Source organism: Aspergillus costaricaensis (genome assembly GCF_003184835.1).
Source record: "Aspergillus costaricaensis CBS 115574 unplaced genomic scaffold BO79scaffold_2, whole genome shotgun sequence".
Taxonomy (NCBI): Eukaryota; Fungi; Ascomycota; class Eurotiomycetes; order Eurotiales; family Aspergillaceae; genus Aspergillus; species Aspergillus costaricensis.
In genome coordinates this window covers 237,005-261,684 of record NW_020291802.1, presented here as the reverse complement: position 1 = coordinate 261,684, position 24,680 = coordinate 237,005, and the positions used below count along the sequence as shown (strand labels likewise).

The 24,680-nt window shown below is 53.1% G+C and overlaps 8 protein-coding genes across 8 annotated transcripts; 3 read left to right on the top strand and 5 right to left on the bottom strand.

Moving 5' to 3' along the window:
• Window positions 1–24: 24 nt before the first annotated feature.
• Window positions 25–4,044, bottom strand: BO79DRAFT_185874 (DEAD/DEAH box RNA helicase). Its single transcript, XM_025680437.1, has 5 exons — window positions 3,756–4,044; window positions 3,382–3,684; window positions 2,898–3,312; window positions 441–2,840; window positions 25–390 (listed from the first exon to the last, which is right to left on the bottom strand). Exons 1-5 carry the CDS (start codon window positions 3,897–3,899, stop codon window positions 116–118), a joined length of 3,537 nt encoding a protein of 1,178 aa, XP_025544279.1. The 5' UTR covers window positions 3,900–4,044; the 3' UTR covers window positions 25–115.
• A 224-nt stretch (window positions 4,045–4,268) lies between these two features.
• Window positions 4,269–5,586, top strand: BO79DRAFT_206442 (HMG-box domain-containing protein). Its single transcript, XM_025681971.1, has 4 exons — window positions 4,269–4,944; window positions 5,000–5,324; window positions 5,374–5,460; window positions 5,532–5,586. The coding sequence occupies exons 1-3, from the start codon at window positions 4,392–4,394 to the stop codon at window positions 5,387–5,389; spliced, it is 894 nt and encodes a 297-aa protein (XP_025544278.1). The 5' UTR covers window positions 4,269–4,391; the 3' UTR covers window positions 5,390–5,460; window positions 5,532–5,586.
• A 3,267-nt stretch (window positions 5,587–8,853) lies between these two features.
• BO79DRAFT_213070 (uncharacterized protein) lies at window positions 8,854–15,897 on the top strand (the record flags this gene model as incomplete). Its single annotated transcript, XM_025683195.1, has 5 exons — window positions 8,854–9,084; window positions 9,170–9,976; window positions 10,031–14,366; window positions 14,417–14,538; window positions 14,602–15,897. 5 exons carry the CDS (start codon window positions 8,854–8,856, stop codon window positions 15,895–15,897), a joined length of 6,792 nt encoding a protein of 2,263 aa, XP_025544277.1.
• A 223-nt stretch (window positions 15,898–16,120) lies between these two features.
• On the bottom strand, window positions 16,121–17,284 carry BO79DRAFT_185868 (putative mitochondrial carrier protein; the record flags this gene model as incomplete). The annotated part of the gene is made up of 3 exons (XM_025680436.1): window positions 16,121–16,908; window positions 16,998–17,187; window positions 17,255–17,284. The coding sequence occupies 3 exons, from the start codon at window positions 17,282–17,284 to the stop codon at window positions 16,121–16,123; spliced, it is 1,008 nt and encodes a 335-aa protein (XP_025544276.1).
• A 217-nt stretch (window positions 17,285–17,501) lies between these two features.
• On the bottom strand, window positions 17,502–19,042 carry BO79DRAFT_185865 (putative eukaryotic translation initiation factor 3 subunit EifCh). The gene is made up of 4 exons (XM_025680435.1): window positions 18,997–19,042; window positions 18,897–18,936; window positions 18,346–18,815; window positions 17,502–18,281 (listed from the first exon to the last, which is right to left on the bottom strand). The coding sequence occupies exons 1-4, from the start codon at window positions 19,002–19,004 to the stop codon at window positions 17,702–17,704; spliced, it is 1,098 nt and encodes a 365-aa protein (XP_025544275.1). The 5' UTR covers window positions 19,005–19,042; the 3' UTR covers window positions 17,502–17,701.
• A 286-nt stretch (window positions 19,043–19,328) lies between these two features.
• BO79DRAFT_185862 (arylformamidase) lies at window positions 19,329–20,609 on the top strand (the record flags this gene model as incomplete). Its single annotated transcript, XM_025680434.1, has 3 exons — window positions 19,329–19,652; window positions 19,710–20,509; window positions 20,575–20,609. Exons 1-3 carry the CDS (start codon window positions 19,513–19,515, stop codon window positions 20,607–20,609), a joined length of 975 nt encoding a protein of 324 aa, XP_025544274.1. The 5' UTR covers window positions 19,329–19,512.
• A 255-nt stretch (window positions 20,610–20,864) lies between these two features.
• BO79DRAFT_185860 (casein kinase II subunit beta family protein) lies at window positions 20,865–22,520 on the bottom strand. The gene is made up of 3 exons (XM_025680433.1): window positions 22,231–22,520; window positions 21,576–21,821; window positions 20,865–21,515 (listed from the first exon to the last, which is right to left on the bottom strand). The coding sequence occupies exons 1-3, from the start codon at window positions 22,285–22,287 to the stop codon at window positions 21,024–21,026; spliced, it is 795 nt and encodes a 264-aa protein (XP_025544273.1). The 5' UTR covers window positions 22,288–22,520; the 3' UTR covers window positions 20,865–21,023.
• A 358-nt stretch (window positions 22,521–22,878) lies between these two features.
• Window positions 22,879–24,548, bottom strand: BO79DRAFT_267562 (glycoside hydrolase family 6 protein; the record flags this gene model as incomplete). The annotated part of the gene is made up of 7 exons (XM_025687055.1): window positions 22,879–22,923; window positions 22,976–23,217; window positions 23,270–23,527; window positions 23,577–23,714; window positions 23,779–24,032; window positions 24,092–24,406; window positions 24,508–24,548. The coding sequence occupies 7 exons, from the start codon at window positions 24,546–24,548 to the stop codon at window positions 22,879–22,881; spliced, it is 1,293 nt and encodes a 430-aa protein (XP_025544272.1).
• Between the last annotated feature and the right edge of the window lie 132 nt (window positions 24,549–24,680).

Here is a 24,680-nt window from a genome sequence, read left to right as displayed (position 1 = left end):
AGAGCAGCTTAGCTTATCTTATCCCTGTTTTCTTCTTCCATTTCATATCTACATTAGATCATCATCTGGAGGTAGAATGCCTATCGATAATATGTCTCTATGGTACAACGATATACTAAACCACGTTGTAGCGACCTCCCACGGGTGCCCGTGCGTCGCTGTCCGCCGCCGCGATGGTGCCCTCCTTCAGCAGTCGCATCAACTCGCGCATCGCGTTCGTCACGGCCAGCTCCGTCTCTCCTTCAACAAGAATATACAACTTAGGGTTCTCGCCGGGCCCAGGCACCTTGCCCGTAGGATAGAAGCTGCCCTTTGTAGTGATGGATGTACCCGTGGCCTCCAAAATCTTGGCCACGTTCGTGCGGTTGGTGACGGCCCACCGAGCTTTTTCTGTAGGGAGGTTAGCATCTGACACTCGATAAAATGGGCGGTGGACTTACGAGGAAAGTCGTTGATTTCCAAGGTGGCGTGGAAGGCGCCTGCATCGGGCCCGCGATTGTCGATGGGCACTCCAGATCTCATCACTCCTGCGCGACTCAAGCGCGCGTGGATATCCGCAACGGCTGAGCCCACCTTGTCCAGTGGGTTCTTGGACGTGCTGTTGGGATCCTTTTCGGTCTTGTGCACGGTAATCTTGCCATCAAGATCAATACCCTTTGGTACACCAGGCAGGGATGGAGCTGCCGTGGATTGAACAGACGAGATGGCCTTGTTGAACCGCTCCTCAGCCTGTTCATTCTTCTCTTCTTTCTCTTCCTCATCCTCGCCTTCTTCACCAGTCTTGTACGTGCGCCGTTCACGCATACGAGCAGCATCACGCTCCTGGTCCAGACGCTCCAGACCCTTTCCACCGAATCCAGAGGCACTGGCCTTCTCTTTGCCGGCCTTGACCTTTTCCAGGAAAGCATCGACCAGTTTCTGCACCGGCTCCGGCACCTTTTGTCCACTTTGTTTCAGTGCCTTAGCGATGTCGACGGAATAGCGCTCTTGGTCCTCCGTCAGGAATGTGACCGCTGTTCCGGTATTACCGGCACGTCCCGTACGTCCTGCGCGGTGAACGTAATCCTCAAGATGGTTCGGTGCATCGTAGTTCACGACGAGCTTCAGTTGCTTAACATCCAGACCACGAGCGGCAACAGATGTCGCAATCAACACCGGGAAGATACCAGCCTTGAAATCTTCAATGGTCGAGTCACGGTCAATCTGATCTTTGCCGCCGTGGATGGACATGCATGGGTAACCCTTGCGCATGAGCTCACGAAGCAGAGCATCAGCAGCTTCCTGACGATCAACGAAAATGAGAGCACGTGCGTCCTCATTCTCGTCGCTCGAATACAGGTTACCCAGGAGTTCCAGCAAACGTACGAATTTTTGATCATCGTTGCGCACTTCGACTATCTGGGTAATTTCGGGAGCGACGACACTCTTGCCACCAACCACAATTTCAATCGGTTTTGTCAGGGTCTTGCGAGCCAGCGCTTCCATATTCCGAGGAAAAGTAGCTGAGAAAAGCACTGTCTGCCGGTCAGGGCGAATGTTGGCCATGATCTTCATCACCTGTGGCTCGAAACCCATGTCGAACATCCGGTCTGCCTCGTCAAGGACCACATAAGTGACCCGGCGTAGATTAGTGACTCTACCAGCGTTTGCTGCCAAAAGGTCGATCATCCGGCCCGGTGTGCAGACAATGATCTCAGCACCACGCTTTAGATCAGCAATTTGATCTTTGATGGGAGCGCCACCATAAGCACAAACGGCTCGGAGGTTCAAAGCTTTGAGGAATGGCTTGCAGTCCTTGTGGATCTGCGTGGCCAACTCACGAGTAGGCGTCATGATCAGACCAACGGGGCCTTCCATATTGTCCAGCGGCCGTTGATCCTTGATGTGTCGGAACATGGGAATTAAGAAGGCGATTGTTTTACCAGACCCCGTCTTAGCCACACCGATCACATCACGCCCAGACATAATCGCAGGAATGGCCTGAGCCTGGATCGAGGTAGTCTTCTCGTATCCCAACTTGTCGATTACGTCCAGAGTCTGCACTCCCAACCCACATTGAGACCATTTCTGGACTGGCTTGGGAACATCAACACCACGGACTTTAATTCCGTCAAGTTCCAGACGCAAGCTTGCCGCCTCTTCATCCGACATTTGTGCCAGATCAGAAGGCTCCGTGTAGAACTTCTTCCGGAAGGATTCATACTCAACTTTCTTGTGGTCAACGGTTGGGATATCCTTCTTCTTCTTGGCCTTGTTCGCAATAGCGAGGAAATCATCTGCATCCCCATCCCCGACGGCAGTCATATCAATATCATGCTCGTCACCGAACAAAGCCTCAGGCTGTTGCTCTTTGGTCTTCGAGAACTTGGCGCCGACCTTCTTCTTTGGAGGTGCCGACTCAGCAAGCTCTGACATGAATGCATCCAAAGGATCGACTTCCTCCTCTTCCTGAGCATCAACCTCCATGTTGTCGGCGGCTTCAGGAGCGTCGCCCATTACAGTGTCGCTCGATTCGGCACCATTGGACTGGGCTTTTATAGCTTCGCTCTGCAAGCGTTCTTCTCGCCTCTCCGCCGCAGCTCGTGCCGCAGCAGCAGCCTCTTCTTCGGTGCCGTCTTGCATGTCGACATCATCTTCATCCTCATCAGCGGCACCATCTGCAGCTCCATTGACGTCCTTCGTGTCTTCTAATGGAGGCGTAGGTAGCCTTTCCAACTTCCTCCGAGTCGACTCTTCCTCTCCGAATCCTAAAGTCTTGGTAGCCGTGGTCTTTTCGGTATCTGCTGCTTGCTTGGTTCCTAGGCCAAAACGACCAACGTTGCCTTTCGCCTTCAGAGTAGCTGTGAAAGAAATTAGTACTAATCTCCATGGTAATCGAGATTGAGAGAACCACATACCTGAAGCACCGCTTGTAGCCGGCTTGGGCTTGACCTGAGCGGGAATAGTAGTAACTGGCTTGACAGATGGCGGAACGGCAACATCATTGCCCAGCACCGCCGGGGGCGCGGGTGTAGAAGAAGCACTCTTTGCAATCGCCTTTGGATCAAACTTCCCAGTATATGTACCGGGAGTAGCATCAACGACTGGTGTTGCAGGAGATTGGGGAGAACTGACAGCCGGTGACAAACCAGACTTGCGATCAATCTCTTCTAAGATACTTCTCGCTCCACCAGCTGCAGCAGCTTCTCGCTGTTTCCGTTCCTTCTCGGCGGCTTGTTTCTGCTTCCATGCCTCCAGCTTGGCGAGTCTCTCCGCCCTCTTTTCGTCCTCTGTCGGGGCCGCGGTGGCTGCTGGTGTTGACGGCTTCGAAGTCTATAGCCCGTGTTAGATTCGTTCATCCATTGCGACAGAAAAAGCAACGAGGACTGGCTTGGAGCTTACCTCACGAGACCTAGGGGCATCTTTAGCCCGATCCCGGCTATCGTCCCGTCTAGACTTGTACTTCAAGTCAGCAGAATCATCTGTCCGCCTTCGAGCCCTGTCGCGGGAATCTTCTCGCCTGCTTCGATAATCCCTATCGCGGCTTCGTCGACGGTAATCATCGCGCTCCCGGGACCGTCGTCGATCGCGAGAGCGTTCTCTCCGACCGGGTCGATATGAGTCTTCGTCGCGTCTGTCTAGCGAGCGGTCACGTCTCCGGTAAGCATCACGGTCGCGATCACGTTCGCGTTCACGGTATCGTCTCTGTAGCCAAGCGAAAGAGATTGTTAGAGCCGTCTAATGGCATCAGATGGAGAAAATGAGCTTATGCGTACCTCAGGGCTGCGCGAGCGGCGATAACTCCTGCCATCGTCTCGCCGGCTCCTCTCATAGCGATCATCGTCTCTGCGATTCCGTCTGGATGAGGAATACGTGCTGCCTACAGGTGATGGTGAGCGAGTATCCCCGTGGCGAGCCATTGTTGCAGGCCAACGATGAGTGAGTATTACTGAGACTCGGGAAAAAGCTCGAGCACGTGGACAGGATACTAAAGTGAGTTTTACCCTTCCATTCAAATTATGAGAAACAGTTTAGTTATTTTCTGCGAAAACCAGGCACTGCCGATAGGAACCCGGTGGCGAGAATAGCTCAAGGTGTGGTCGAAGTGATGGTGTCCGACGGTCTGTTCTCTCCCAAACTAAAGAGGCTTTCGCGCCTCAGGCGGCGAGTGAGCCCACTTATCTATCACGTGATTGATACCGATATCAGTAATACTCACGTGAGAGCTTCATTACCCGATTCGGAATCTCCCAAACGACTGAGCTACGCGACCCCAACCACCCCGGTTTCGTCACTGACAGGCATCCTGCACAAGGGCGAATCCTTCGACAGATCGTTGTTTGGTCACTTAGCAATCTACCCTTTACATATTACTCCGGTTCTCCGATACGCGACTACCATTGTTCAGGGCCATGCCTTTGAACCTAGCTCGGTGCGGAGGGGGTGTTCTCCAACACCTCCAGCTTAGCGAGGCCTTCTCTCGACCCGTTCGCCAGGCCATCTCTCAGAGCCATGTTAGACGCATGTCCCTCGCCGCTCTGAGTCGCTTCTCGACCCCCAATGTCAGATATGCACCTCTTTCCGCTGCCCTCTCCGGACCCCTGACCAGCGGCTATGCGACTGCGGCTTCCCCCAAGGGGCGCGCCAGCACCAAATCGACTTCCACCAAAACGACCAAGTCTACGAAGTCCACCAAGACTACCAAGAAGCCCCGGGCGAAGAAGGTGCTCACCGATGAGCAGAAAGCCGCCAAGAAGGAAGCTAAGGAGAAGAGCGACTTGAGACAGCTTGTGAAGCAGCTGAAGGCCGCCTCTCTTACGCCGCCCAAGAGGCTCACCAACCACTTCACCCTGACTATGCTGAGCAAGCTTGAGGAGGTCAAGAAGGAAGGAAAGGGATTGAAGGGCAAGGAGGCATTCAAGGAGGCCGCCGACCGTGCCAAGAACATCAGTGAAGCCGAGCGCGAGGTTCGTTGGTTAAAAAAGACGTGAGAGGCTCCGTGATACTGACGTCTGTTTACAGCAATTTGTCGCTACTGCTGCTACCAACAAGGAAGCTTACGAGAAGGAATACAAGGAGTGGCTCGACTCGCACAGTCCCTTGGAGATTAAGCAAGCCAACGACGCCCGGCGAAGACTCGCCCAGATTCAGAACAAGAAGTTCTTCCCTCTTCATGACCCTCGCCTGGTCAAGCGCTCCAAGATCGCGTATTTGTTCTATGCCGAGGAACGCCATCAGGCTGGTGACCTCAAGTACATGTCCATCCCCGAGCGTGGTGTGCGGATTGCGGAAGAATGGCGAGGCATGACCGCTGCAGAGAAACAGGTATGCTTGCTGCGCCTCTCCTGAATTGTTGTCAGAAGGAATGCTAATGCAGCGAATAGAAATACGTGCGACTTCAAGAAGTTGATGCCGACCGGTACGCCCGCGAATACAAGGTCGTCTATGGCGAGGATCCCCCCTATGTGGGAAAGAACGCGACTAAATGAGCATCCTGTATGAGCATTGTGGTATGACTGTCAGGTAATGAGGTGGGACGATTGTTTCAATACCAGGAAGGTCGATTGTGTTTCAAGATTCTGCAGGCGGGTCCTAGGGATAATGGTGTGTCATTTGCCCACTCGGTCTTAGCTGCTTGCCTTCCATGTTTTCGTGCACCTGTATTCTCCATTTGTAACGTGTCTTGAGGGAATTGTACCCTATGAAAGGAAACATCCTTCCCTGTTGATCAAGTGCTCGTAGGAACAATGGGTCGTCTGGCTGGGCTCACAAAAGCCGCATAGTCGCGATACTGTGACGTATCCGAACCACGTGCCTGCGCGGGAGTCATAGCCATCTATCCACAGCAACGATCAACCGTCTCCCACCCATAAGAGCTGAGACATTTCTCGTCCTCTGGATGTGTCGTTTTGGACGGGTATCTGCTTGGTCAAACTGCATATTGCTCGAGCGCAGCCTGGGATCTTCGAATTCTAGACCAACGCCATGTCCCTCAAGACGATGACCGGTGAAGGGTCTACTGAGTCAATTAAGAGGTCGTCGTAAGAAGAACTACTTACTGCATGCTGATTATTCAACGACATCCGATAGATAGATGCACGCACATCTCCGGGTGTTGGGCATAAAAGATCGTATCCATGTGGTGGGTACGCATGCCCTGGGATGATGCAGCGGTCCGACGGACATATGAGTCATTGTCAACAAGCCGTACCTGACTTGCCCTTCAGGGAGGGCCCCGTAATACCCTGCTCTTTTTCTCCCTCAACTGCATTGTATGCGGGCTGGCCCGTTCTTGCCGGGGTGTTTCGTTTTAAAAGGGCGATCTAGCGCGTCAAGCTAGAAATGTCCCAATTTGGATACATGCAGAGACCACAGACAGGGGAGTCTACTATGATGAATTAGTATCAACATATAGTTAGTATGCATTCAACGCAACTCCCCAAGCAGTAACAACCTGTAGATAGCAGCAAGTGGCTGTAGAATCGGCGTGCATCACTGCATATGCTTTTTCCGCGGCGGGGCACGGGAAACAACCAGGGTCTAGAAAATGCATGCGATGCAGCGATTACGGACGTTCGGAGATTCTCAACAGGATGGACAACTGTACAGCACACTCGGACGATAATGGGGAAGGAGACATATTCAGGCGGAGCTGATGGATGTACATAGTGGTGTATCAGGACTAGTCTGACCGGATTAACTGCGATGGTGTCAAAGAGCCCCGACGAAGGGGAGCTGCGAATGGCCAGTGGTTGGGTCTCCATTGCGCAGAACAGGATCTCATAGGCTGGTGGAGGGGTCTTTGCCTTCGATGCGGTGAAGAAAGAGGCCACCGCATCCACCCCAGAATGGGGTGGTCGTTTTATTTTTTTTTTTCTGACATCCGAGTTTCTCGCCGAATTTAGAACGAGAGGGGAGGAGAGAGCATTTTGGCTGCCTAAGAATGAGACTGGACGGGTTTCCTTGGATTTCCGCATGATGGATGAAATGCAAGTTCGGACCAATGTTGGGAAATTATGCTGTGGTTGTTGCATAGATCTGGAGGCACGTGCGGTGGTGGATCGAAGAGATTGCGAGGCTCAGATGGAGGATCATTGAATTGATTCTCTCCGTACAGTACTGACAGTAGGCAGGGACAGACAGCATCTGATATGTCCGACGTGCGTGATATTCGAATGAGTGGTGATTCTTTCTTGTTCTTCCCTTTTGCAGTGATGCCCTATGCGACTTTCATTGACCAGCCATTGATTTGTTTACTTTAGCTGCGGTAGATACGTTACTTAGTCTAGTCTTAGTAAGTTAGTAGATGTCCGCAAGTCGAACCAAGGAACCGGTGATCTTTTAGCTCCTCTTTTTTTGCCCTAGCAGACTTTCCATTTCCATCAAAGCAGTAATAACTAATAATAATAATGTTCGACCCCACTTGATGCCGGGAAGAGAATGACAACGAATACCTGGACTGTTTAAACCCTTTTTGGTAATGCTCTGAATACCCTTTGTCGGGCTCTCTCAGACTCCTTCCCCCCATTCTGATGAATGACGGGCTCCTCTCTGCATGATGGGGAGGGAGGTCATTCCCGATGATGGTTACATACATATAGAGAGACCAATCTACCCGTCCAGAGGCATATGCGCAACCACTGCAAGTCAGTCAGAGTGTATGTACTTCACACAGTACATACCACCACTAAAGTACATACCTTCATAGTCCGACTCGTCGATCGCGCCAACGCTTTCCCACCGCGAAGGAGGGGGGCATTCGTTATCGATAGGAGCATCTGCCCACCGCCCCCGTCCTTGCGCGCAACCCCAACCGGGTGTGTGACTGGCTTGTGCCTGCGTGACTCTGACTCCCTTTCATCTTCTTCCCATTGCTCGCCGGCTTTACTGCCGTTCTTCTCAAGTCTCACTTACAGTGTACATAACACCACAGTTCTTACGACTGGTTACTTCTCAGTCCCCCGTTGGTCGCTGCATTAAATGCGCCAATAAAACTTTCATCCACATCCACATCCACAGACTCTCTCACCTACCGCGCCGTGCGACTATACCGGCATCTTCCCAGCGATCCCGCTGCCCCGTTGGCCCATTACCACTTCCCCAGCCACCGGGTTACGCTACTGGGCCTCGGAGAATCAAATCACACGCTTTTACTCCGTATACGCCGATCAATCAAATCAAAGAGCTGCTTGTAAACTTGAGCAGAATAGAAAAAAAAAAAAAGGTTTGCAGTCTCACTCATTTTTTTCCTTTCCCTCGAACATTTTTATTTACTTTTGGTGGCACTCCCGCAGCCCGTCTTCAACTCTTACTTGCTTCTTCCATACTCACCTTCGAGCGACCGCTGATTTTCCCGACGTATACTAGTTCGCATTCCTCACTGTCTATCGCATACCAAATCATCCAATCCCATTCTCGCCTGGGAGGATCTTCCGCAGAATCGCGCTCCATTCCTTTTTCCACGTCTGCCACCGCCCTTGGGTCATGAATTCCATGGCCTCTCCTCGTATCCCTGCTTCTCCCTGCTGAACTTCTTTCGTCAATCTAGATCTCCTCACTTCCTCTGACATTCCTTCTGAGGTCGATCGACTCCTGGCTCGCCCAATCTCCAGTCCTTATCGCAAGTTTCGGTCTGCCTGGCGTCTGACGTGACGTTTCGCGTGGTGTAACTACTACCATTAGCCCTGGGTTCTTCCCACTTTTTGAGTCTCCGTCGTCTTTGCATTCATTCCTCCTGCGCTGTCGCCTATTTGTACGTCGATTTCGTCGCTCGAACGCCAACCGCCTCAATTGGGACCGATAGTCTTTTGATATCCATGCGCCTGGCATAGAGCAGTCGCTGGTCGTCAGACGAGTGTCGGTCGTTTTTCCAGGATGGAGGTTATGTGGACAATCGCTCGTGATGAATTTGTATCTCCACTGAGGGTACACTTCCCTTCCCCGCTGGGACCTGCCGAACGTCAGAAGGAAACATGCGACTTGTCATATGGCTGGCTGCAGATAAATGGTTTAAGTTTGGGATGTCTCGGGTCCCGAAGATACACCACCAGGAGTGGTGGTGAGCATTACGGCAAAGTCCTCCAAGTGGTGGAACATGAGAACAAGGTCAGTTACCTGTGAACTCAATGGCAAATAAACTACTAGCCATGAGACTGCTGTTCCTGTCGCTAATGCCTAGACCTGTAAGCAGGATACGATATTACGGCAAAAACTACTGGCTCTGGAAGCTGACATCCATGCCTTCGAGCCCGAAGGCTATGATGCACCACCGCCTACATATGACGATGCGATCCGAGATCTACCTCCGCATTACGCCACGCTTGCTCCCTTAGCCCAGCGGAAGAGTCTTATCCAGGACTCTGCGTCCGTGCCCCCACAGACTACAGATGAGTCAAAGTCTAAGGGTGTATCACGACCATTCGATTTTGGGTCTCCAACGGGCATTCGGGAAAGAGCAGCAAAGAAGAAGAAGAAGAATAAGCCGGCCGCGCAACCCCAGCGACAGAGCACCCCGCCGGCCGAGGAAGGTGGAGGCGACAAGCCAGATGAGGGCGGCGGAGATGAGCAGAACGGTGATACCGGTGGAAATGGAGGCGATTCCGGAGGTGGTGGCAATGGAGGAGATGAGAATGGCCAAGATGGGAACGGCGACGGTAATAATGGAGATGATGACGAATGGGATGCCTGGAATACGACAAGCACGAAGAAAAGTAAGAAGAAGAAGAAACAGGAGGAAGAGGAAAAATTGAAGGAAGAAGAAGAGCAACGAAAACGGGAAGAAGAGGAACAGCAGGCTAGGGAAGAACAGGAGAGATTGGCCAAAGAGGAGGAAGAACGGCTGGCCAAGGAAGAGGAGGAGAAGCGGGCTGCAGACGAAGCCGCCGCCGCTGCCGCCGCTCCCCCCGACCTTAGCTGGGCAGATGACACTAATGCCAACGGCGACGATAGCTGGGGGTTTGCCACAACGACCAGCAAGAAAAAGAAGACAAAAGGCAAGGTATGTTCTGCATCGTCGCTGCAATACAGGTGATAAATCTTAACTTATCAACAGGGCGCCGACCCTAGCCCGCCCGAACCGGCGTCCAACGGGTTCCAAGACATAAGCTTGAACGACAGTGCGCCGCAACTAGACTTGGGTCTGCCTCCGGCAGCGCCAGGGACGGGCTTCGGCTTTGGGGGCTGGGGTCAAGACTGGGGTTCTGGTGATAAATGGGGTCTTAACACCCTGAACGGCATGAAAGACGACAAGCCAAAAGATAATAATAACCCCTGGTCCTTCTCCGGCACCAACGGCATGTCGAACGCCTCCGTTGGGTTCAGCTTTGGTGCGGACCTTGGAAGTACTCCAGCTGCCAACGAACCCCCTCCTGCCTCGGAAGAGAACAAGCCAGAGGACGACTGGGGAATTCCTGTGACCAAGAAGGACAAGAAGAAAAAGAAGAAGGGGATCGAAGAGGAGCCGACACCCGACCTTCTTACGGAAGAACCAAAATCAGATAACGCCTGGCCGGGTGCTGAAGAGAAGAAGGAGCCAGAATTTGCTGATGATGACTGGAGCTGGGGGGCAACTACCAAGAAAGACAAGAAAAAGAAGAAGGCTGACGAGCCTCTTCTTGAAGAGCCCCCCGCCCCTGAACCTCCTGCCGCAGCCGACCCGCCGCCTGAAGATGACTGGAGCTCTCCTTGGGGCCCTGTAACGAAAAAGAAAGACAAGAAGGGTAAGAAGAATGCCCTCCTCGACGAGCCAGTCGTTGAGGAGCCAGCGCCTGCTGAGATAAAGGATGATGATTGGTCATCGGGCTGGGATGTCCCAAAGAAGGATAAGAAGAAAAAGGGCATGGTCTTTGAGCTAGAGCCGGAGCCAGAACCCCAACCCGATCCCGTGGATCCAGAGCCTGAACCTGAACCAGTCGTGGAACCCGACCCCGAGCCCGAGAAGCCAGACTTGGGATTCCTGGAGAACCCTCTTTATAATAACTGGCATACGCTCTCGTCCAAAGACCGGAAGAAACGTGAAAAATCACTGATCAAAGCCGGACTTCCCATCCCCGGCAAGGATTTTGACCTTCCTGATCCAAATGCCGAGCCCCCCATGGAACCGGAGCCGGAGCCAGAGCCAATTCAAGAACCTGATCCAATCCCGGAAGTTGAACCTGAGCCTGAGCCCGAGCCTGAGGTCGAACCGGAGCCTGCAAAGCCTGCCTTTGAAATTCCAGATACCCCTCTATATAATAACTGGCATACGCTCTCGTCCAAAGACCGGAAGAAACGTGAAAAATCACTGATTAAAGCCGGACTTCCCATCCCCGGCAAGGATTTTGATCTTCCTGATCCAAATGCTGAGCCCCCCAAGGAGCCCGAGCCAGATCCTGAGCCAGCTCCTGAGCCTGAGCCCGAGCCCGAGCCCGAACCGATAGCTGAACCTGAACCTGAACCTGAACCGGTTATTGAACCAGAGCCCGAGGTTGAACCGGAGCCCGAAAAGCCTGCCTTTCAAATTCCAGATACTCCTCTGTATAATAACTGGCATACCCTCTCATCTAAAGACCGGAAGAAACGTGAGAAATCACTGATTAAAGCCGGACTTCCCATCCCTGGCAAGGATTTTGACCTTCCTGATCCGAATGCCGAGCCCCCCAAGGAACCGGAGCCGGAGCCGGAGCCAGAGCCAATTCAAGAACCTGATCCAATCCCGGAAGTTGAACCTGAGCCTGAGCCCGAGCCTGAACCCGAGCCCGAGCCGGTAGTTGAACCTGAACCCGAGCCTGAGCCTGGAGTCAAAACTCCTGAGATACCTGACAGTCCTCTGTATAACAACTGGCACACACTCTCATCTAAAGATCGGAAGAAACGTGAAAAATCATTGATAAAGAGTGGCCTTCCGATTCCTGGTAAAGATTTCGAGCTTCCTGACCCCAATGCTGAGCCCCCCAAAGCGCCGGAGCCGGAGCCTGAGCCAGAGCCGGAGCCAGCTCCAGAGCCAGAGCCAGTGCCAGAGCCAGAGCCACTAGCTGAACCTGAACCTGAACCGATCCCGGAAACTGAGCCTGAGCCTGAGGTCAAAGGTCCTGAGATACCAGACAGTCCTCTTTATAATAACTGGCACAATCTGTCATCCAAGGACCGGAAGAAACGTGAGAAATCATTGATTAAGAGCGGACTTCCGATCCCGGGTAAAGATTTCGACCTTCCTGATCCGAATTCTGAGCCACCCAAAGAGCCTGAGCCTGAGCCAGTGCCTGAGCCTGTTCAAGAAGAGCCGGCACCACCTCCAGCCCCAAAATTGGAGCCTGAACAAGAGCCTGAACAAGAGCCAGCTTGGGAGCCACAGCCCGAGCCTGCGCCCGAGCCTGTCCCTGAAGTGGTCCCAGAACAGACTTATGAGGAGGAGAGCTGGGGAATATGGAACGCTCCGAAAGAAAAGAAGAAGAAGAAGAGCAAGATCGCAGCTGAGCCTCCACCGCCCGCACCGACACCGCCATCTCTGGGGTGGACTGCCGAGCCGGAGGGATACGTACCCACTGACCAAGTCCCCGAACAGCCTCTCTGGGATGACTACGACAGCAAGCCTTCGAAGAGCAATAAGAAGGGTTACAAGGAGGAAGAGACACCTAAGAGTGGCATGGGTTTCTGGGCCACCATAGGTGCTGCAACTATGGGCAAATCCAAGACTACAAAGAAAAAGTCATCAGAGAAGACTAAAGCCATAGAGGCAGCACCAGAGCCCGAGCCTGAACCTGTACCAAGTCATCCTGCAGAGGATGATTTACTCATTGACGTTGACGATTCAAAGATGCCCGAGGCGCCCGAAGCGCCAATCCCGCCAGTTGTCGACGAACCACCCGCGCCAGCCGCGCCGCCAGCGAAGACTCCCGTTGTCACCTCGAAGACCAAGTCATCGGCCAAATTGTCCGTCTCAGAGCGAATCAAAGTTTTGGAGCAAGGGAAGAAGGGGAAATCAAAGGACAAGGTTGCTAAGGAAGAGCCTGCCCCACCCCCAGAGGAACTCCCTGCTCCCCCGCAACCCGAGCCTGTCGAGTTCTTTGACTCCGAACCGGTTCAGTTTAAAAAGCCCTCGAGGGATTTGGTTCCAGGCAGTTTCCCAGACGCATTCGACGACGAGGAGGACTTTTACGATATACCCCCGCCACCTGCCCCGGAACCGCCTGCCCCAGAGCCGGAACCTCAGTTTGAGCCAGAACCTGAGCCTCAACAACCTGAGCCCGAGCCCGAGCCCGAGCCGGTGCCTTTGTCAAAGAAATCAAAGAAGAAGGACAAAAAGAAGGCGAAGGCTATTGTGCTTGAACCTGTGCCTGAGCCGGTACCTGAACCAGTTCCTGAGCCTGTACTTGAACCACCGGCTCCTGAGCCCGTGCCTGAGCCGGTCCCTGAGCCCGTTGCAGAACCAGAGCCAGAACCCCAGCCCGAGCCGGAACCCGAGCCAGCCCCCGCACCTATTCCCATCTCAAAAACTGAAAAGAAGAAGAAAAAGAAGAAGATCGCTGAGCCAGAACCGGTTCCTGAGCCAGTGCAAGAACCGGAGCCTGCTTTTGAACCTGAACCTGAGCCGGAGCCAATAGCTGAACCTGAACCCGAGCCCGTACCTGAGCTCGAGCCTGAATTCGTTCCTGCTCCTGCTCCCGAGCCTCCGATCGAGCAAGCACGGGAGATAGAGCCGGTGGTCGACGAAGCACCTGTTCCCAAGCCCGAAAAGCCGAAGAAAAAGAGCAAAAAGCTGTCTAGTCGAGAAAAAGCACCCCCGGTCGTGGAACCTGCCCCTGTCGATGCTGAGATTGACGAAGCAGCGGCAGAAGCTGACGTTGGCGCGGGCGGCCCTCCTACGCCTCCACCAGAGCCTGCTGAACCTGCCGAGCCTGAACCAGAGAAGCCGGCCAGGAAGGAGCGTGTTCGTGTTGAGCGCACTCCTGGTTCAGCATCTTGGGGATTTTGGGGTGCCACGCCTCAAAAGCAGCCCAGCACTAGGGAACATCGGCGTAGACGGGAACGTGAACGGGAACGAGAACAGTCACCCCCGCCTATGATCAGGTCGAGATCGACCAGACAACCAAGGTCTAGGGATCTTGAGAACGAGGGAGAGAAGTCGACCTCTGACAAGGACAAGCGCAATAACCGAGGTATGACTCTTGCTGATTTTGTCCTGGGCACGCCGCCGCCGCCTAGTAGGACAAAGTCCAGTCGAAGACACGGAACACACGCGTCCAGGAATACCTCAAGACGTCCATCCGTGGGTATGGAAGACGCCGGGTTCCCCAGTCCTCCACCGGACGATAGCCGGGATATGCCGGATAAAGCCGCCAGGATGATGGGCGTAAACGGCTCCTCCCGGAGAGAAAGAGAGAGACGGCATGAATCTCGTAGAAGATCTCGTATGTACTCTCTTATATAACTGCCTGTAGCGCTGCTAACAGTTTTTTAGGCGCTCCTGACCCGTATGCGGTTGAAGACGAGGACATCGTCATGGTAGACCGGGACGACATTGATGCCCCGAAGGAGGGCTCAAGGGGATCGAGGCACTCCGACAGACGATCGAGGAGAAAGGTAAGCGAGGATACCAGTGATATTACCCGGAAAGCTCTCTCACGATGCTAACCTCGTGCTTAGTCTCGGTCTAGACAAGAAGAGCATTATGAAGATGCTGAAGTGTTTTCGGGACCAGAAGATATTGCTTTCGTGGAAGCACCAAGAGAGCGACGTGTGAGACGATCAAGTACTGCTCCCAAGAAACCAGAGTCCACTGGTCTCATGGGCTTCATCGGCTCTTTGCGGAAAAATGCTCGTCCGGACCCTCCAGAGCGCCGAAAGTCCAGGTCTCATCGTGATGAGGATGCTAGGTACATGACAGATCCAGAGCGAGAGGAGCGGCGTGCAAGACGCGAAGCTCGCAGGAGACGTGCCGAAAGGGAGGCTGAGCTCGACGGCTTTGTCACTGAGGGCGGTCCAGTAGGTGGGTTCCCGGAAACCGACATGGACGAAATTGAGGCTAGACGGGCAGCCCGTCGAGCGAAACGATCCTCTCGACAGGCGCCGTCTGATCAACTCCGTGAGAGCGAGTGGCGCGACGCCGAAGAAAGACGTGCTCGACGGAGGGAAAGAGAGAGAGCTCGTGAGCAAGAGATGCAGGAGAGAATGCTCCGTGAGGAGGAAGAGAGGGAAGCAAGACGCCAGGAAGAGCGAAGGCTTCGTAGAGCAGCTCGTGAAGAGCGCCGTGCTCGAGAAGAAGCAGAGGCCCGAGAGGCAGAAGAGCAGGCCGAAGCCGAAGCCAGAGCAGCAGAACGGCGCGAACGCAGACGGCGGAGGGAGGCAGAGATGCAAGAAGCCGCCGCGTACGAGCCCCGGTCCAAACGTCGATCCTCTCGTCACCCTGTCGATGACAGAGCAGCCCGAGAATTCTATCTCGGCGGCTACGAGGGCGAGAGGGCTTACCGTCCGGAACGGTCTACTGAAGAGGGGGTGAGGCCCAAACGTCGCAAGTCCAGGGCTCCAGAACTGGAGCGCGCACCACCGATGATGTCCGGAGGACGCAAGGATAAAACTTCGTCCTGGGTGCATTCGCAAGCCAGCGACCCGCCTGAACCACCACCGGTCGTGGCCACCGTACTGGACATGCCACCTGGTCCAGGTGAGCCGGCTCAGGCGAACTCGGTCTCTTCGGACGAGGAGGCCCGACGTGAGCTGCGGCGTCGGGCCCGACGACGAGCCAGATATCCTGGTATGACGGATCAGGAAATCGACGAGTTGCGGGCACGAAAGCGCGAGGCAAGACGGTCTGAGCGTAGTTCAGGCAGCGCTGATTACGAACGGGTCCGGGGCATGAGGTCGTACGACGATCGTTATGCACCGCCAGTCAATGGGCCCAGGATGCCGAATTGGTTCAAGAGACTGACCAATTTGGGTTGAGCTGGTGGTTTGGAGCATTGATCTGAGGATGTTTCTTTTCTTTACGAATGGAATGATGAATGACATGAAGCGATATTTGCCATTGAAGGGATATACGATTTGGCTATGATGTACGATTAACTTACTGAGAATGGACTCTGCTTGATGGATATACCAGAGTGAATGAACTGATGACTTTATATCCTCTTTACACTGTAGTATAGTAGTAGTACAACTTACCAAATTAAGATGACGATGCCATTTCCCTCTCCCTCCGTCTATTCTCCAAAAACCCTCTCCCACCTTCATACACACAAAGATACACCCCAAACGAAACCGCGGTCCACACAGACCGTATCGCCCCTCCCTTGAACAATCCCCTGACCCCTTCCTCTCTATACACCTTCTTTCCCACTTCCCACGCCCCCCACCTCCTCCTTTCTCCCCTCTCTTCCCCACTACCATCAATATTACTGCTAGCAGTACTCCCAGCCCCCAACATCATCCTCGTCTTGACCACATCCACCGGCGTCGTCACAACAGACGAAACCGTCCCAGCAATGGCAGCAGAAACCCCCGTAATAAAAGCCCTCTGCACATTCCCAAACTGTCCCAACACATCCCCTCCCACTTTCCCATCTCCTCCATCCCCCTTCCGACACCGAAGCAAATACCCCGCCCCCAACCCCCTAAGATACTCAAAGAGAGGAAAATTCAACCCCGTAAAGGGCAGATTCCGGCCCAGGAGCGCGGTATATCCACTCCAGAGGGATAATGGCCTGTGGCGGAACTTGCGTAGCGTGAGGAGGGTTATATTTGTTTTTGATGGAGTTTTCTTTGGGTCATTGGTATTGGTATTAGTATATACCTGCGCATTCTGCTTAATTACCTCCGCCGGAGTCAAAATAAAGCATGAGACGGATTCAGCGACGCAGGAGGAGAGAGAATGGATTATTGGTGTTGGAAGGGGAGATTGTTGTGTAGTGGTGAGGGTGTGTTTTAGGCTTTCGTAGGTGGTGAAGAATGCTCCTGCTATCACATCGTACATATCAGTTATCTTTTATCTATATAGTAGTATTCAATGTGAATGGTTTGGGGGGTATGGTATGGGAGGGCCATACAAGCAGGTAAAGTAGCGAGAATGACGCTCCCTACACCTTGGTAGAGACCCCTGAAGAGGAGTTTACGGTTGATTGACCTCGTCGTAGCGTCTTTGTATATTTGGTTGTAGGTTGGGGATTGGATGCGCGTTTTGAGCGTGTCGATGGGGTAGACGAGGAAGTCGACGATTAGGACGGCGAAGGCGCCGGACTGTACATACTTCTCTTTAGTTTCCTTGGGTGCATGGGTTGCTGTTGGGTATTTGGGGTGGACGTACCAGCCAGATATCGGTGTTGGTATTGTACATCATGCATAATATCTATTGAAACAGGAAATTGAGTCTATGTTCATTGGAAATACTAGGTAAGGCATGATCTTATCTAGTAGTATCTATCTCGTTATCGATGAGGTCATCACCACGTGCCAGTAACTGGCCTTGCCCTAAGGCGGAATTAGGGCTGGATCAGCTACTCTTTAAATCATAATCAATACAATAAGAGGTAAAGAGCAGCAGCAGCAGTAGCAGCAGTCAAAAGTAAGGAGGTATGGTATCAAGTCATGCCCGTTCTAATTCTCATGGAAGAAGCAAACAGGAGTCATATTAACAGCCCGTCAGATACAGAAGTTTTCCCTCCCTACGCCGTAAGGTCATGCAATTCCAAGAACTAATCATCATCGCCCGCCTTTCCTATTTTCCTTTCCTTTCCGTTCCTCCCGCATCCATCTATTTGGCCGTCTCACCCGGAAGCAGGTTGCCCTTGACGGCGAACATCTTACCCGTCGTCGCGGACACGAAGCTGTCGACCTGGCGAGCGTACTGCTCGACCTGGCGGCTGTTGAGCATGCTGTCCAGGCGGCTGGGCTCCTGGGGCAGCTTGAACAGCCGCTGCCACTCGTCCTCGGGGAGGAGGGGCTGCTTGAGAGCCGCGCGGCTGGCGTTCTCGGTCTTGCGCTTGTTCTGCCACGCGGTGATCTTGGCCTGCTCACGGGCGAGCGACCGCTGGTAGTACTGGAAGTTGTTGGTCTCGGTGTGGTGCACCTCGATGCTGTCAAGCAGGAGGTCGCAGTTCTTCTCCAGGAACGGGTCGATGCTGAGAGAGAGGTTGTCGAAGTTGGGCGCCAGCACGGACGACTTGGCGTACTGAGACGACTCCAAAGCGGCCAGGGACGGGGGGAGATCGGAGGGAGTCGCCTGGACGGGGGTCTGGAGCTGGTGGATGAAGGAGGTGATCAGGTGAGAGTTGTGGATTTCAACGGGGAGCTCGACCAGGATGTCCTGGTACCTGAGGTTGGACTTTTGCAGCCTGCCAGAAAATAAAACAATTAGCATACGTCTATCATCCCTGCGAGTCAAGGGTATGAACGTACTCCTCAGAAGTGAACTTGTTCTCCTTGAAAGCCGCCATGAACTTAGGGGACAGGCGGAAAGCGCGCAGGCTCAGGCTGCCCTGTGCGCTGCGGCTGACATCGTGCACCAGAGCGACCGTGCGCTCGTTCATATCCTTCTGGTAAAAGAACTGGTTCTCGATCACGTTCATGTTGACGAAGTTGCCCATGTTGGCGCTGGTGTACCAACCGACGTTGTTGGCGTCAACGTTAACCTCGCGCATCATGCGGATCATCTCAGCCTCGTAGGCGGCGTTGGCCTTCGCGCGGGGGGCAGCAGCCGCCGGGTTGGGAGCGGCGTTGTCAAAGTGCGATTCGGCGGGCACCTCAACGACGGGGAAAGGGAAGCAGTTGGTGATCTCCAGGGTACCGTCGACATCCATACCAACGATCGAACCGGTCGCAGTCGTCGGGAAGGCTTGAGAGCCGTGCTTGATGATCTTCATCACGACCTGTATGCCACGCTGTAAGCATTGCTGCCGGCCGTGAAAAAGGCGGGTGGGGGAATGGGGAGATTTTCATGGTGTGCATACCAAGGCCTCGACCTTGACGGCCGTGAGAGGGACTTCTTTCCTATTGCAAGCATTAGTATACAGATGCCCAGATCAGATCGAACAGACCAGGAAAACTTACTCCGCCATGTTGAATATGTGCCTGGGAATTGCGTATACAGACGGCGACAATGAGATGGCAGTCGGCGGCGAGGTTTGTGTGGATGGAATTCAGCATTTCCCACCGCCTAGCCCCCAAACCGGCTAGCGTGCCAAGCCCCATACGAGCCGCCGGTCCGCTTGCCTTTTTGGGCGCTTTCAATCCCCCTTGCATAACTTTACGCTCAAAAGCATCGTTTCTGCCAGAGGATATCTACTCTCACTATAAAAATATTCCGTCATGAGGTTATAGACTTCCAATTGAGGCAAATATGCTGAAAATACTCCACCTAATGATGCCGTACCCGGGTCCCGGGGTTAACACTAACAATGACCTTATCTACGGAGTTACATCCGCAGATTCCCAAGCCAACTAACTAGTAACGCTATCACTGACCCCTCACTAACCAGCCCAGCACTTCTACATTAACCAAGCAAGCATCTCTCATCCACAGACAATAGCACCTCAAATCATATCATACAGTAAACAACATCAACAATGGGCCAAACACACCCCTCCTCCAAACCCACAACACCTTCTCCCTCCATCGAAACCCTCCCCTACGGCACCGATCACAGCCTCCAAACCGTCACAGTGGCCACACTCAACAACGACAACAATGAAGGCTACTGGGTGATGTAAATTCCCCCAATCTAACCCTCTATATACACAAATTAACCAACGAAACCACACAGTCTAATTCACGGCGGCGCCTGGCGCGACCCAACCCAAACCGCCACAAACTACCTAACCCCCGCCCTCAGCACCCTCACCACCAATCCCTCATACACCAACACCAACACCTCCCACCTCAAAGGCATCGCCTCAATCTCCTACCGTCTCAGCCCGCACCCATCACACCCTCAAGACCCTCAAACCACCGAGCCCACACACCTCCGCGCCGCAAAGCACCCAGATCACATCTCCGATGTCCAATCCGCGCTGTCCTTCCTGCAAGAGAAATACAACATCGGGAGGAATTACATCCTAGTAGGACATAGTTGCGGTGCTACGCTGGCGTTTCAGTCTGTGATGGGGAGGTTTAGGGACTTGTTGAACGGGGAGGTCATGCCTCCGGTTGGGATTGTGGGGATGGCGGGGATTTATGACCTTCGGTTGTTGAGGAATACGCATCGGAGTGTCAGTGCGTATCAGGAGTTTAGTGAGGGGGCGTTTGGGGCTGATGAGGCGGTTTGGGATGAGGTGTCGCCTGCTTTGGGGAGGGGAGAGGAGGGGGTATGTGGTGGGTGGAGTGGGATTGGGGATGGGGATCGGTTGGTGGCGGTGTTGGCGTATTCTGAGGGTGATAGTCTGGTGGATCCGGGGCAGAGGGAGGTGATGAGGAAGGCTTTGGAGGAGGAGTGGGTGGGTGGTGGGAGTGGGAGAGAGGAGAGGGTGGTGGAGATGTTGGATATTGAGGGGGATCATAATGATGCGTGGGAGAAGGGAGAGGATTTGGCGAGGGCGATTGTGTTTGCGATTGAGAAGGTCAGGGGTCAGTAGGCAGGCTAGATGGATTACGTAGAGTAATGGATTGATGGTTGAATGACGAGCATGTAGTTCATTATGTCCCCTCTGTCTCTGTTCCTGACTGAAACTAAGGTATTCTACATAAGAGCCGAACCCGCCATGTCTGAGTGATCTTGAAGTCACGGGAGACAAACCCGAGGAATAAACTAGTACACATTAGAAGCAGAGGAAAACAGACCCGCCATCTTCGAAACTTCCAACGCCCACCAGTGTTCGTGATCATTATTGCAGTGCACATGAGATAATGAAATTGTAAAGACCCGTCATACGCCCGGGATTTCAGAAAGCCGTTAGCCGGAAGACGCGTATGTGTTTAGACGAAAAAAGAAAAAAAAAAAAAAAAAGGAAGTGAAACCGGAGAGAACGATCCAGACGCGCGATGAAATGCAAGTTCATAATGCTGCGCCCATGCCAAGTGGATATGAGAGGAAAATGAGGAAACTCCGATGAAGCAGAAAGATCATGCCAGGGAGCGTCAATCAGTTGCCAAGATCCATACGGCCAGAGGCGGCATCGCCGGCGACTCTCTCTTCCTTGGTCTCCGAGATAGGCTCGTCGTCGTCATCTAGCTCTTCCTCCTCACTGTCGTCTTCGATGTATTTGGCTTCCACACCGGCTTCACGAAGGGACGCCTTTGTCTCCTCCCGGTAAGCATCCTGCCAGCGCGCAAGGGCAGCCATGGCGTGCACCTTGAAGCCGAAGCAACGGGGCTGATAGCGGCGAATGCTCTTCTCGGGAAGCAGAGCAGGATAAACCTGGAAGAGCATGCTGTGGAACGAAGTGCCGAAGTAAGCGCCGTCGATAGAAGCATGACGAGACGACTTGGGGTTGTAGATATCCTCGCACTTGGGGCAGTACAGGCGAACAGTGCTCTGGTTGGCAACGTCGTGCTGGCCCATGGGCAGGAGGGGGTGTCCATCACACATAACACGGGGGCATTTGCCGAAATCGCAGCGCTTGTATTTCTCAACCTAGATTGTCCGTCAGAACTCCTTCACATACCCTTCACAACCCCGTAGTGTAAGACATACCATCTTGGCAAGACCGCGAGTTGTGACAATGTATCTGGCATGAACCAGACCGTAGAGGTGACGCGCCGACTTCTCAATTTGCTCGCGCAGGTCGTCGTCCGCGTCGAGGTCGAACACGTCCGTCACAAGGTCCAAAGCATACTGGTAGTAGGCGACCTCGGTGTTCAGGCCGGTAAGGTTGAAGCGATCGGTCAAGTAATCTTCGTCGATTTCGCAGAAGTATTCGTTTCCACGAGATGAGATGAACTGATGAATGAAGTCAGCATATCTCTGAGGCAGTACCACGCCATATGAATAGCTAGACGAAGAGCGAATATGTATTTGAGGTCGGGGACGAGGGCGAGCCTCGATGGGTGGTCGTAGAGTAGCAAGCGACGACTCCTCACTAGTAGAACTAGTAAACTGAGCCATCTTGTCTCACTGGTGAGGGAGTAAGAGCAAACGCGCAGCTGAAACCAACAAAGAAGCTGAGCAAAATGATTGCAGCAGAGAAGATTTCAAGCATGAGAGCGTGTTATTCTCACACCTGGTCCCTCACCAGCCGCAACGACATCGTCGAGAGCAGGCGCGGAGCCACGCATCTATCTCCCTTCACTTGCAAAGCCGCCGTCGTCCCCGTTTCGCACAGAACTCACGAAGTAATTGGTAGACTCACCCAATCTCTCCAGTAGCTAGTGTAGTCACTGTCGGTTTCGCTGTTGAAGTCCTCCATGGTTCCTTTCCACTAGCAGACTCCGCCGAGGGGGATGTGATTAAGAAAGACTAGTAGTAATTCGTGCTTGGCCTGTAGCAGTTGCTGAGAGAGCCGGTCGGACAACTCCAGTGCAGGAGAGCCCCCAGAACTGTACAGTTGGAACAATCCTTCTTAAAGCATCCAACAGTCACGTTTCCGGAAGAAAAGCAGATTCGGGGTTCGCGAGCGATAATGAGGGTGGTTTGGCGTTGGGGGGGAATGCAGTGTGTGTTTCTTCTCCATCCAGCCGGACTGTTATCAGTGGATCGCCTTCTTCCAGTTTAGCGCGGGGTTGGCGGTGAGATTCTTCGTGCGACGGTTCACCGCCTTGCATGCTTTCACTACAGCGTTGGTGACTACTCATGCTGCACTTCACCAGATGATAACTAAGTTTAATGTGTGCACTTAATGAAAGACTTATGGAAGCTGCTTTGATTTTGCATCCTCAATGTATTGGGATCCTGCCCACTTGTTCCATCAACCCCAAGATCTACATCATCATCACTTCCCCTATATAACTGTGAAGATCTACTTCCAACATGCAGTAGATCCAAATACTCAGCGATTGACTCACAGGGAAGGGTTGGCATTGGTCAAAAGCTGCTCAAAGTATGCCTAGAACATAATGTTAGCATAACCTCTCATTAACTCTTCAACCAACACCAACCTGGAACCAAGTACCAGCCTCCGGGGCAGGCTGCAAAGCATCACTATATCCGCAATGCGCATCGTAGCGAGAAGAGCTAGTATCCGATGTCCCATCGCTCTCTCCGCCAGGCTTGACCCAGACAAAGGCATCAGCCAGCTCGTCTCCAGTATCGGTTGTCGGCTGAGCACCGAAGCCGGTATCCTTGACATTGCACCAGTCACCCCACGCGCTCTGTCCAGTAGGCTGCTTTCCATTGCGACCTAACCCAGTGAGTCAGACTGAACATATTGCTACAGATACATTAACACTCACCCGTATCGGTAATAAAGTGGGCATCAAATCCAGCACTAGAGAGCTCCGGTGCAAAGGCATTGATGTAGCTCTTCTCATCACAGACATCGTTGCCCGATGTATAAGAGGGGCAAGTGTCGATGCTCCAGGCGTTGAAGTTAGCTACGTTTGTAGCGAGACCACGAACAGCTGCTGGAGATGATGCGTTCTTATACACCGATGCGTAGAGTTCCGCCGCGGGACCGATGTTGGCAGGCCATCCCAGCCATCCCGCATGGCCTGTGGACATCGTTAACTGCGCTCAGTATCTTCAATAAACAAGACGTACCAGCGTCAAGATACATAGCCACGTTCGGCAAATTCAGCTGCTCAAGTGCATAGTTGGTGCATTCCAGGTAAGCAGATTGGGCATTGGCGCATTTAGCCACATCGAGATTCGTCACCAGGTTAGCCAAGCTATCGGGTTCTGTGAGGACCAGTCAGTATCCTGTTTCAGTTCAACATCTATCTATCAGACAAAGCAAGCATACCAATAATCAAGATTGTTTGGACATCCGAGTACGTCTCGACCTGCTCGCGAATAGAATCAATGTACGCCTTATACTTCTCCACGCCGCCATCACTAATCGCGTATTCCCCATTACTAGCCAAGGCAGCGCAATCCCGATCCGGCAGGTCATAGACGACGAAGATACCAGCAATGGGAGGACTTGCTCCAGCGGCGTTTTGCGTCTGGATGTCATCCAGATATTCACCCATGGTAGGCACCTTGTCCGCCGTGTCTCTGAACATTAAGTATCGCATCATCAGCTCAACCCCAAGAATATCTGAGGGGATACTCACAGCCAGTAAAACGAAGGCACATCGGCCGCAGCACTCGCCTGCGCGACCAGAGAACTAGCAGACAACGATGGAATAGCCGAACTCTCCACTTGTGACTTATAGTAGGGGTTCACATAGAGCTGGTATCCCTCAAAGGGATTGCCGGTAGCAGAGGCCGTTGGTGCCGGAGAGCTCGAAGCAGCAACGGACGCTGAAGTAGTCGCGCTTGCGGCGGGGAGGGCCTTGACGGCAGAGAAGAGAGAGACGAGGGGCCAGATGGCTCGCATGTTGATGGAGTGCATATTCATGAGATAGCCTGGTACTGAGCGGAGTGAACTCGTGTGTTTTGGCTCTGATTCCTGACTACTATGCAACTATGCTGAATATATGAGTCTAATTTATATCAGTCCACTTCTATAGACACGTTTATCCATTACCAAAAATAACAAGGAGTGGTGAAGTAAATCCGGCTAAACATCTTCTTCCGTAACAGGCCAAGACGCCTGAATATATGGACTAATTGTTCCTGCAGGGACATTGTCGTGATGAGGAAAACTGTTCCGTGTCTCGAGACGGAATCTCCGTAGCCGAAAGGGCTTCGGTCCGGTCG

Coding starts and splice junctions, on each gene's coding strand:
- BO79DRAFT_185874 (XM_025680437.1), bottom strand. CDS start 3,899: ATGGCTCGCCACGGGGATACTCGCTCACCATCACCTGTAGGCAGCACG. Junction 3,685..3,755: donor GCCGCTCGCGCAGCCCTGAG/GTACGCATAAGC, acceptor GCTTGGCTACAG/AGACGATACCGTGAACGCGA. Junction 3,313..3,381: donor ATGCCCCTAGGTCTCGTGAG/GTAAGCTCCAAG, acceptor CACGGGCTATAG/ACTTCGAAGCCGTCAACACC.
- BO79DRAFT_185860 (XM_025680433.1), bottom strand. CDS start 22,287: ATGGAGGACTTCAACAGCGAAACCGACAGTGACTACACTAGCTACTGG. Junction 21,822..22,230: donor CTAGCTACTGGAGAGATTGG/GTGAGTCTACCA, acceptor TTCATTCATCAG/TTCATCTCATCTCGTGGAAA. Junction 21,516..21,575: donor CTCGCGGTCTTGCCAAGATG/GTATGTCTTACA, acceptor CGGACAATCTAG/GTTGAGAAATACAAGCGCTG.
- BO79DRAFT_185865 (XM_025680435.1), bottom strand. Junction 18,816..18,896: donor CCGTCAAGGTCGAGGCCTTG/GTATGCACACCA, acceptor CGTGGCATACAG/GTCGTGATGAAGATCATCAA. Junction 18,282..18,345: donor AACAAGTTCACTTCTGAGGA/GTACGTTCATAC, acceptor ATTTTCTGGCAG/GCTGCAAAAGTCCAACCTCA.
- BO79DRAFT_206442 (XM_025681971.1), top strand. CDS start 4,392: ATGCCTTTGAACCTAGCTCGGTGCGGAGGGGGTGTTCTCCAACACCTC. Junction 4,945..4,999: donor CATCAGTGAAGCCGAGCGCG/AGGTTCGTTGGT, acceptor ACGTCTGTTTAC/AGCAATTTGTCGCTACTGCT.